This window comes from Enhydra lutris, unplaced genomic scaffold (genome assembly GCF_002288905.1).
Source record: "Enhydra lutris kenyoni isolate GAN:26980312 unplaced genomic scaffold, ASM228890v2 scaffoldscaffold4, whole genome shotgun sequence".
NCBI lineage: Eukaryota > Metazoa > Chordata > Mammalia > Carnivora > Mustelidae > Enhydra > Enhydra lutris.
The window spans coordinates 23,856,368-23,867,618 of record NW_019154088.1 but is presented as its reverse complement, the minus strand read 5'-3'; the positions used below and the strand labels follow the sequence as shown (position 1 = coordinate 23,867,618).

The following is an 11,251-nucleotide window of genomic DNA, read 5'->3' as shown; positions in this document are numbered from 1 at the left end:
TAACCTTGGACAAGCCCCTTTCCCTCTCTGAGTCAAGATTCCTCCTTTATAAATAGGGAAAGGGGCTAGACTGCTGTTTTGTGACCTTGACTATGAATCAGAATGATCTGAGCAGCGGCAAGAGAAAGGAACTTGAAAACACACAAATCCCTGGGCCCCATCCCAAAGCTCCCAAAGAATCTGAATTCCCATGGAGGAGAGGCCTCCTCCAGCCCTGGTTCCCAACCTCACCCCAGCTGGAGAGCCTCTGGAGTCCCTCCAAACCTTCCCCAGCACCCCTCCACTGAGACACTCTTTGGGATACAACCTGTAAGCCTCCTTGGAGGTCTTCCTTGGACCAGGGCTAGAGTAAGCTGCCCCATCTCTCTTTCTCCAAAGACTTCTGTAGCCTGAAGCACTAGTCAGTGAGCAGTTTATTATCCATCAATCTGTCCCCAGCCTCCCAGCACCGTGGCTTGTACACAACGAGACACAGCCTTCACTCCGGTCTGTCCTCACTCCTGGCCTCGGGCCCCACTCCCACCTTAGCCCTCCAAGGCAGCACCAGGCCCAAGGGCCACACCTCAGCGAGGGGTAGAGGAGAGGAGGCATATCAAGCTGGAGAAAGAGGAACCAGGTCGGCCCAAGCTTCTGAAACCACCAACCCGGGATGAAGGGAAAGTGGGCGAGGCTGGGCAGGGCTGGGGTTTGCCAGGCGACGCTTCAGGCAGGAGGCTCTTCTCCGGGAGGTGCAGGGAAGCCACTCAGGTCTCGGCCAATGATTTCACTCACTGTAAAGGAGGGGCAGTTGAAAGACTGGGCTAGGGACTAGTCCCCTCCTTCTCCAGAGACCCCCAATCCATTCCAGGCAGGCCTCAGTCTACGATGCTTCTAGGCTCCTCCTCCACTGGCTTCTCTTCCACTTTCCCCAGTGTGTCTGGATACCTCGTCCCAATCCAATCTCGCTCAGTTCCATCCATGTGGGCTCCCAGGCCCCCATCCCAGCCCTGTCCTGCTGGCTTGGCCTGCAATGTCAGGGCAAGTGCAATCAGCAGTGCTGCGGGTGGGGGTAGCCAGTGGGAGGAAAGAGATGCAAAATACCAAGGCTTGTCACCACCAACCCTGACCAGAGTCACCATGTGGAGCGGAAAGCTGAGGCAATATGCTCCGGGGGGACCTCTGAGAGCCCCTACCCCTCTCTGAAATACAGTGCCTGAGTCTGCAGATGGAGGGAGCTAGGCTGCATGACTTTTAAAGTGCTTCTAGCCCTGAGACTGATCTGGGGCAGAAAGCCAAAGCAGAAGGGCTGGGGCCGGTACTCCGTGCACCCTTTGGAACTAAGTGGAACTGGATTCAGGTGGCTGCATGCACCAAACATGTGCCTCCTGAGATCCTCTGACTGGCCCCAAGGGACCAAGGATGCCCAATCACGGAAGCCAAACTCCAGCCCTCAGCAAACATGCAGAGCAACCTCTTACACACACTCACACTCACAGCCCCCAGGCGCACACCCACCTTCCTCCAGCGTGATACCCTGGATAGGGACACTGTCTCGGAAGCCGCTGCCGTAGCCACCCCTGGATTTCTCCTGCTCCGGAGCCCCCTCCCCAGGGCCATAGCTCGGCCCTACCTCATTGTATCCCTCGGTTGGTGTGGGGGGAATGCCACTCTGGGGAGGGAAGGGGCCTTCAAGCGGTGGGGATGAAGGCAGTGGAGGCCGAAAGGGGGCTGGAGGAGGGAATGGCAGCCCCAAGGGAAATGGGGAGCCCCGTCCTCCATAGGGGTCGGGGAAGGGCCGGGGAAGGAAGGAGACTGGAGGGGGGCGGGCACAACCTGTGGCACCCCCAGTCTCAGGGAACATCCGCAGGCCAGGTCTGTAGGATGGTGGGGGCCCCGTCTGGGGGTACAGAGGGGGTGTGCCATAGCTGAAGCCTTCTGACAGGTAAGGAGTTTCATAAGCAGGGTCTTCGTGGGGATAGGAGGGGTAAGGGGGCCTGGGTGGTGAGAAGTCCATGTCAGTGCCAAAGGGGGGACCAGGTGCTGAAGGGAAGCCACGGAGAGATGAGTCCGGTAAGGGCTCCTCCTTGAAGATCACTGGGTAGAAGGGACAGCAGGAGGACACGCTGGTGAGAGGGCGGGCTGTCTCCCCACCGCACAGCCTCCAACCACCCCTCCATCCCCAGGCTTCAGCCACCCCTTGGCCCCTAACCATGGGGGCACTGCAGCCCTCTGCCCCACCCCCACTCCCCGTATTCCCACACCCCCACCATGGGCTGTCCTCAAGCGTACCAGGCAGAAACTTGAAAGTCTGGGTAGGACTGCGCTTCCTCCGCCCATTGGAGACATAAAAGTAGACCTGGACTGGCCGGGACACCCGCTTGTTGCTGTACTCAGGGACAGTCAGGGTCAGCGTCACCTGGAGAAGAGCACAGGATGAGGCAGTCAGCCCTCAGGGATCTAGACTCAGCCCATCCCTCTCAGGGACCCAAGCTCCACCTCCTGGTTTGTTCATTTGCTTAACAGCAAAGTTCATTCTCTAGAGATGAACCTGCTTCCATGGTAGGCAGGCCGCCTCCTCCAGAAAAGAAACGGTAGCTTCTGGACTCCATTCCCATGGGCAAGAGACAGAGCTGTGAATTTCCTGACTTCTCCCACCACCCGCCCAGGGCACGTGCCCAAGTGACACTGGTACCTCGTTGCTCTGCAGCCGGTTTACTGTGGCCTCCTCCTCCCACTGCAGCTTTCCATCTGTGCAGGAGGAACAGAGAGCTCCAGCCCAACTCCAGGGGCCCTGCCCCCTGCCCCCTGCCATTTCCCCTCCTGCTAGAGCTAAGGTCAGACTCAGAAGTCCCCCATGGGGCCTGGCTCACAGAAGAGCCCACTGAGTGTTTATTCAATTGGATGGAAGAGGCAGCAAACTGAAACCAAGAGAAATGGCAGGGCCAGCCCAGGAATCAGACACAGTTCATGACAGAGGCATGAACCCTCCCATCCAGCTCCAAACATCCCCTCCTGTCATAGTGCTGGGAGGAAGTTCAAGGGTAGGAAAGGTCCTCGCTTGCAGGAAGTCAACGAGACCCCAATCTCAAGACTCAGAACCTCTGCACCTGCTTTGACATGGTCTCAGGGTGCTATATTTGAGTGTAGGAGCTGGGGCTCTCGATAGGCAGGGTCAGGGGAGGCGGTGGTTTTATCTGGACCCTTCGGTCTCCCCTTCTCCAGCCCTGCAGCTGACCTGAGACCCCTCACAAGCTTTGCAATCCCAGTTGTGCTACCAAGCCCATAACTCAGGGGGTTCCAGGAGCTGTGACGGTCTAAATCCCCTCTCCCCTTCTCCTCTATAGCCTATCCACGTGGGAGTAAAGTATGTCAAAGCTGACTCCTCTTTAATAAAATGAATGTGGATTTCCTACATTTGTTCATCATCTTGAGCATTTTATTTTATTTTTTTAGATTTTATTTTTAAGTAATCTCCACTCTCAATATGGGGCTAGAACTCACAACCCCGACACCAAGAGCCTCATGCTCTACTGACTGAGCCGGCCAGGGACCACCCCCACCTCCTTTGAGCATTTGAGATTGCTGTCACACCGATCTCCCCTCGGGAAGCAGACAGGACAATAGGAAGGGCAATGTAACTGTTCCTTTTACAGAGAGGGAAACGGAGGCTCAACTTGCTAGTTTAGTGATAGCGCCCGAGATCATTCACCTGCCGGTTCCAAACTCTTCCTGCCTGCCCCCGCCCCCGTGGGTGCTCACCAGGGCCCCTCTCGATGAACACCACCTTGGAGTCTGGCAGGAAGTTGGAGCCAGTGAGCACTAGTTCCTCTCCTCCTCTCACGGAGCAGGCACTGGGGCTGTAGGCCTCTACCTGGGGCAGCTCCTGGGCTGAGCGCTGGGCTGCAGAGCAGGGCAGGAGAGAAGCTGGCAGGGCTGCACACAAGAGGACGGCCTCCTTGCCCCCACCCTCCTTGGAATCACTGCCACAGGACTCCGGAGGAGTCCTCCTCAGCAGCAGACACACAGTAAACCAACAGTATCCCTGGGGTCATACAGACCAGGTAAGGAGCCTGGGCAGAGAGAGAGATGAACAAGGTCACCAAAGGCCAGAAAGTTACCCAGACAAGGACACAGAGCGACCCAGGGATACTCTAGGCCAGCCCAGACAGTCTGAGAACACTGCCCCCACCCCCTCCATAAAAGAAATAAGTGCTGAGTCCTTTTCAGGGCTACCTGGGACAGACAGGACACAGGACACGATGCAGAAGAGATGGGAAGCCAGACAGACATACAGAGAGGGAGCGGCAAGAGACACAGAGCTGGCACAGGGCCTCTTTGCTCACAGCACTCAATGGGCACTGATGCTGTCTGCACTGAGACGACCTTCCCACTGCCCTGGGGCACGTGCACCCGGAATACGAGCCGCACTCGCGTGTTCTTGCGCCCGATGTCCGTCTCCCCCTTCCGTAGTTCGATGTCTGAATTCCGGAGCTTCAGGATTCCAGCACAGTCAATGCTGAAGGCAGAGAATGGAAGGCAAGCCCCCCCCACCAGCCCAGGTGAACAGTGATGCCCCCACAAGAAGGAAACCCCCACCCTTCATCCAAAGCCCTGAATGATTTCCTCTGGGAGCCTGGGAAGGGGTTGATTTTCTAATCAAAGGTGGTCTCTCCAAGGTGCTCCCTAACCCCCAAAGTCCTCTTCTAGATCATGAGAAGCCTGAAACCTGCTCCTAGGGGTGATGTCTAGCTCTTCTGGGAAGAGGAAGACCTCATGGAAAAGGTCAGTCCTAAAGCCTGAAGACTGAGGGGAAGTGAAACGGGGACCTACTTGGCTGCCATGTTGTTCTCAGGAAGCAGGGTCATCTCCAACACTTTGGTACCACTGACGACAGCTTCATAGCTAGCTGTGGCCACCATCTTGCCCGTGATACGGTGCACCTGATAGAAGGCATGAGGCCGCAGGTTCCGTTCATCTGCAGTGCCAATGAACATCTGTAGGGTCAGTGGCTTTTCACTGTAGCCCAGGAGCTGGCAGAAGGAGAGAGCGGCCACCCAGTTGAAATCCCCAAGTCTCATCCTTCATCCATCCCTGGGTTTTCAGTCGACCAGGGGATGAGGATGGTGAAAGATAAAGGATATCCTGGAAGGGACTCCCAGGGGGAATTGGGCATCAGCTGTGGAGAAAACGTGGCCTGGAGTTCACAGTGCTATTCTTGGAATAAGGCCCAAACTGGGTTGGGCAAAGGGGAAAATCTTCCAAGAGAGACTGGCCCAACTCAAGAGACAACCTAACTCCCAGTGAACTTTGGCCTCAGCCTCACCCCATCCCCCACATCTGGCACGCCACCATTTTCCAGAGTAGACATGAGACTGGTGTCCCATGGGAAGAGTGGAGCGGGGGTGGAGGGACAGAGAAGTAGAAAGTATATCCGGGTCCTTGAAGTGCACCCTTCCTCCTCTAACTCCTGCCCCTCCCCCAGGCTGCCTGCAGGGTCATTGCTGAGGGAGTGTGGGAAAGGGCAGTGCCATGGGTCGGCACAGCTGGAGCCCATCTGCAGGGATCTGGGACTGGAGAAGAGAAAGTCTATCAGGCCTGCCCTCTGCCCCTTACCTTGACTACAGGGTGACCACCAGGGGCAGCTTTGACAGCTCCTCGGCTGCCCTCAGTCTCATAGTGGGCCCGGTGGTGGGCTCTGGGCTGCACCTCGATCCTCAGCTCCAGCTGCTCATACTGGCTGGGCAGCGGCCAGTCCAGTGGGGGTAGGGCAGAGGTCCTGGAGAGGAGAGAAGAGCACTGACCATCTATAGCCTCAGACCCGTCAGGGAAGCAGTAGGCCCAGCTCCCTGCGATGTGAGGGAGCAGGGTGTGTTGGGTGTGGAAGAAAGGAAATCACAGCAGAAATAGAACAGTCCGAAAGCCCAGAAGCAGGGGGAGATAGGAGACAACCCTCTCAGAACCCCTTGAGACGAGGGTGTGGAAGATGGCACCAGGCCTGAGACTCCTTTCTTTCCAGCTCTGAGCACAGGGTTTGGGGTGGCGAGGGTTCATTCACCAGGATACAGCGGTCAACCTAGACCTAATCCTAATCCCCAGACCTGGACAGGAAGAGTTAAGTAAAGAAATACCACTTCAGGGGGCGCCTGGGTGGCTAGGTGGGTTAAAGCCTCTGCCTTCGGCTCAGGTCATGATCCCAGGGTCCTGGGATCGAGCCCCACATGGGGCTCTCTGCTCAGCAGGAAGCCTGCTTCTCCCTCTCTCTGTCTGCATGCCTCTCTGCCTACTTGTGATCTCTATCTGTCAAATAAATAAATAAATAAATCTTTAAAAAAGGAAAGAAAGATCACTTCGGACCAGAAAAGTCCTCAGAGGTTCACCCTTTGTTTTTCAAATAAAGAAATTGAGGCTCCAGGGAGTAGAATCCAGCAGGCCAAGCAAGACAGTGACTGACAGAAGCCAGGACTGTTTCAAGCACCTTTTCCACTAGCTGGGGCTGGACAGGTCAGTTCCAAAAAGCCAGGGGTTACAGATGGGCAATTTTCCTGTATTGAGCGGGAAGATATCCTCCAGGTGGTGGCTGGCAATGTCTGGAGACACTTTGAGTAGAACCAACTAGGGGACAGGGTGCCACTAGTACCTAGCAGATAGAGGCCACGGATGCCGTTAAGTCACCCTACAGTGCCCGCCACAGCCCCATACAACTCTACAGAAGCCCAAGGCAACAGACGTTAAGATTTCTTTCCCCAGGAAACTTTTCTGGATGGAGCCAGCTCAGTGTGACATCCCAAGATTCAGGATGATTGAAGTGGGCAGGGTTCTTTGAGAGTGAAAGGGGTGGAAGAACTCTAAGCACTGCTTGTATTAATAGGAATTCTTTGACTTGCAAGCTGTTTTATTCAAATTAGCAGCTACGCTTTTAATCAGTAAGTCATGGCCCTAGAAATTAAATGAGAGAAGAGAGACTTCCTACTACCCAGCGCAGGGCTTAAATCCAGCCAGGCTCACACCCAGTGCAGAGCTGGGGGCGGGGACGTGCTAGAGGCCAGGCACTCTCTCTTTACCTAAGTGGTCCTCCTGGGAGGTAGGGAGGTTTTTCCTTATTGGTCCACAGGGAGGGATTGTCCTTTTGCAAATTATGTTTGGAGGGGGTGGGGTTTGGGTTTGGTTTGGCTTGGTTTAATTCTCCCCAAAACTGAGTAAGGTCGAAGATTCTCTTTTGAAATGCCAAGGGCACAGAACCAGGACCGTCCTTCTAACCCATTCCTTGACCTTCTGCTCCCTCCGTGGGATGGCTGGAGACACAGGTGGGGCTAGCCACAATCCTCACCTGAAGATGGGGCTGTGTCCCCCAATCCGGGCCTTGGACCAAGCCAGGGGGGAAGGCACTGCCAGATAGTCCATGCCAGCCACCTCCTTTCGAGGCCCCCCAGGGGGCGCCGCAGTCTCCTCAGCCCCTGACTGCAGCTTCCCATTACATGGGGCAGGCTCCTCAGACCGAGGCAGGGCCACTGCCTGCTCGCTGGAAGTCCGCCGGGTCTTCTGCGGGATGCTCTCCGCCGGCGGGGCTCCCACGTAGTCAAAAGGGCCAGGGGAGCCAGGGTCCCGGGCCAGAGGCAATGGTGGTGGTGGAGGTGGCTCGGGGCCCTCCTCCCCCAGGCTGCCACGGCGGGACAGAGCTGGGGAGGCCGAAGATGGGGTTCCCGAGCTGGAATAGCGCCGCTTGCCACATGGAGAGGCCGGCCGTGGGGAGGCTGGGGTGGGCCCAGGAGCGCTGAGGAGTAGCCAGCTATCCTCTGGCCCCCGGCCTCCAGGGCTCGGACCATACAGGTTCCAGGGATCGTCGGGGGTCCACGGCCTGGGGGAGGCCCGGGGCGAGGGCAAGGGGGAGCCCAGGCCAAAGCGCGAGGCTGCCTCATTCAGCTCAGACTCCACCTCATCGCAGGCTGCGTACAGGGCTGCCTCGTCTGAAGCGTCGGAGAAGAAGCTCCACGAGGACAGGCTGCTGCTGCCAGGGCTGGGGCTGAAGAAGGGGCCCCCGCCCTGGCCCCCCGTCTCTCGGTAGCCCCCAAAGCCTTCCGGTGGTGGGTAATCCCTGGGGGAGCCGTCCCCCCAGGCATCGGGGTTGTCCTCCAGCGTGGCCGGCGGGTCAGGGGTGGGAGAGATGGAAGTGATGCGGATGCTGGGGCATTCAAGAACACGGCCTCCTCCAGCACCCCCGGAAGCCCCTCCCGGGCCCCCCAGCCTCACTGACCGGGCAGGCTGGCTCTCCCAAGTGCCAGGTGAGGGGGCTGGGCGGGGTGGTGGCGAATGCATGCCAGGCCGAGGGGGTGGAGGCCTGGGAATGCCAATAGGGGCAGCGCCATAGGGAGGGGGCTCCCCCAGGGCCAGACGGCAGCATGGCGGGGCGTCCTCTGAGTCCAGTTCTGTCAAAATGGGAAGGGAGGGGGACAGAGAGAGGGATGCCACAGGAGATGGGGACAAAGAGAAGCAGGTGAGATGTCTGGGTTCCTTGAGCGGCCAGCCCTCCAAATCCTGTATGCCACCCCCTCCTCAGCATAAGGGGGGGGATCCCTGAGATGCCCTTAAGAGCCACAAAGACAAAAGCAAAGTTGGACCTCAGAAGGTGGAGTACATAGATCCAGACGTCCCAGGCCTTTTCTCACTCGGAGAACCTGACACTCTTGAGCCCCTGGCCCTGGGACCTGGGGTACCAGACGGGGCGGGTCTTAAGGTGAGGGAGGCGACTGGAAAGGGGCTGGAGCTGGGCTTGGAGGCGTGTTTAGGGAGGCGCTGGACTGGACTGGGGGCGACTCACACATGAACCCAATTAGCAGCGGTTCCCAAACCCCCAAACGGTGCTGGCAGGAGCCCCAGTTGCCATCGCAACGGTGGCCAAGGGGTGGAGGGGCGCCGGGGCTGTGGCGACAAGGGGAGGTGGCTCCTCCTCCACTCCCTCCATCTGTGGGCGGGGGTGCAGCGAAGGGGATGCTGCGTGCGGGCCCCGGGCCCGGCTCCGGGGAGGGGGGTGCGGGCAGCGCCGATTCCGTGAGAGCGGCGGCCGCCGCCCCCGGCTCAGTCCCCGCCATCTGTCTCTCATTGCAGCCGGCGGGGGAGGGGGAGGGGCGCCCTGGCGGGGCCCGAGAGCTCCCCCAGCCCCCGGCGTCGGGTCCGCGGGCCCAAGGCCGGGTCAGCCAGCCGCACGCTCCAGAGACCCACCCCTACCCCGTTCCCCTTCCCCTGGCGGCGCCCGGGGCTCTCGGGGCCGCTCTTCCCGCCCGCCCCCCATCCCAGTGACAGACGGCCCAGCCGAGAGGCGGCGCGCAGCCAACGGCACCCCCACCCCCACCCCAGTCACGACCTAAAAAGGAGAAAGTGGTGCCGGGCCCCCAGCCTCACCTCCGCAGACCCCCGTGCCCCGCGACTCCCCGCCACCTCTAAGCCCCTCATCCTCCACCCCAGGCTCCCCGCCCTAAAATTCCCAGACTCGGGATCTCCCGGCCCTTTCCCTCACTGACCCCGAGACCCCTTCCCAGCCCCGCACTAACCTTCCCCCGACCCCCCCGCGCCCAGCGGGGGGGTCTCCTTTTCCTCCCCGAACACCAGCTTAAATTCCAGCTCCTCATCCTCGCAGCTTGCGGCCCCCATGGAGCCGGCCAGAGCCCCCAGGTCCCGATCTGGGTGGGAGGGGGGAGCTCAGGAGGCTGCCGTATCCTCACCCGTGGCTCCCTCCCTCCCCTTCTTTGAGACGCCCCCTCCTCCGCAGCTGCCTCCTCCCTCCGGACGCCCCCTCGTTATTATAGAAACTTTTCCAAACTTTTTTCCCCCAAACTTCTTCAAAGCGCCCCCCCCAGCCTGTTCCTGATTGGCTGCCCGGGATGCTCCAGCCCCTCCTCCAGGGATGAGATGAGAAAACCACGCGCCCCTCGTCCTCCCCCCCCCCCCCCCCCCCCTTCCCCCCTCCCGGCCCCCCCCCCCCAAAAAAAAAAAAAAAGAAAAGAAAAGAAAAAGAAAAAGAACAAAACTGAATTGGAAAACTGTCCTTCAAGAGTGGTGCGACCTTACTAAAGCTTATTGGCCCTCACTCATGACAATCATACCCCGCAGGGAGCACTACCACCACACACACACCCCCAACTTAGTCTAAGCTGAGGGCTCCGGGTCCGAGCGCCTTAGGGCGGTTACATCCTGGGCCTATAGTGTGGAGAGCCCAGGGAGATCCTTTCCTAAGTTCTGAAGAGTTGTGAGGTCAGCAACTCTCAAGGAAGGACACCTCTCCTCCCCTTTCCCTCCAAGCCTTGAGGCCCAGGAAGCTCTGGGGTTCAGAGTAGCTACAGGCTGCTCTGAAAAGGAAAAGGTCATCGTTCTCTTGAAGCCGCCCTGCCTGGGCCTTCTGGAAGCCCTGCCGAGTTAGCCCTCTAAGGCACCGTCTCTCCCAAACCCTCAAAGGTGAAGAACATTTAGGCGTTTGGGGGTACTGTTCAAAGGTCCATAGCCCCTGATTGGGCGGTGATCCAGGCCGGGCTTTACCGCTGCCCGAGTCCCAGCCACCCAGAGGGGCCATTAATTAGCCTCCACGGGAAGTCGGCTCCCCCCTCCCAGAACTGTAGTCTGGAATGACTCTCTGATCCGATAGCATCCCGCTCCGACTAGCCTGACAAATCCTAGCCAGGTTTTCTAGGAGCCCGAAGCCGGACGACCTTGTGGGCCCCAGGGTTGGACACCTGTCACCTGGGCGGGGGGGAGGAAGGAAGACTCGGGCTGGAGTTCCAGGAAGGGCAGGCATGGTGGGGCCTGTTGGGGTAAGAGGGAATTAGAATGGAGATTCTTGACTCGAAAGGCGGACCGGGGTGTGGGAGGTACCATCCCCCACCCCGACCAACACCGAAGGTGTACTTCAAACCTCTTTAACAGGCCGCAGCGACCTTTAACCTGTATCCTTCTAGCTCAGGGCTGCGCCCCCTGAGGCGCCCCAACCCCGCAACTAAAGGGTTAAGTTAGGGCCCTCGGGTCAGACGTTTACAAACACTCGGGAGCCGGGCGGGGACCGCGCCCGTTACTCTAATGAGAAACAGGCTCTGCGGGGCAGAAGGGAAGAGGGGAGGGCTGGCTCCGCGGGCCGGAGCTCCGCAGCGGCAGAGGCGGCTCCCCTCCCTTCCCTCCCGTCCTCGCGTCCTCCCGCTGGCCCGCCCTGGGGACCCCCCCAGCCCCCGGGGACCCCAGTGACGTGCGGAGCGGCTCCGGCTCCGAGCCCAGGACCGCGACGCTGGAGGGG

At 59.2% G+C, this 11,251-nt stretch overlaps 1 protein-coding gene across 2 annotated transcripts; it reads right to left on the bottom strand.

Annotated features, from left to right (window-relative positions):
• Positions 1–426: 426 nt before the first annotated feature.
• Positions 427–9,639, bottom strand: LOC111160328 (nuclear factor of activated T-cells 4). 2 transcript variants are annotated; one of them, XM_022523352.1, is made up of 10 exons: positions 9,525–9,639; positions 7,307–8,402; positions 5,593–5,755; positions 4,810–5,009; positions 4,323–4,495; positions 3,739–3,879; positions 2,672–2,727; positions 2,269–2,395; positions 1,495–2,073; positions 427–770 (listed from the first exon to the last, which is right to left on the bottom strand). In XM_022523352.1, exons 1-10 carry the CDS (start codon positions 9,622–9,624, stop codon positions 703–705), a joined length of 2,703 nt encoding a protein of 900 aa, XP_022379060.1. In that variant the 5' UTR covers positions 9,625–9,639; the 3' UTR covers positions 427–702. The 2 variants fall into 2 exon arrangements, with proteins under 2 accessions (XP_022379060.1, XP_022379070.1); XM_022523362.1 differs by having other exon boundaries at positions 1,813–2,073.
• Positions 9,640–11,251: the final 1,612 nt, after the last annotated feature.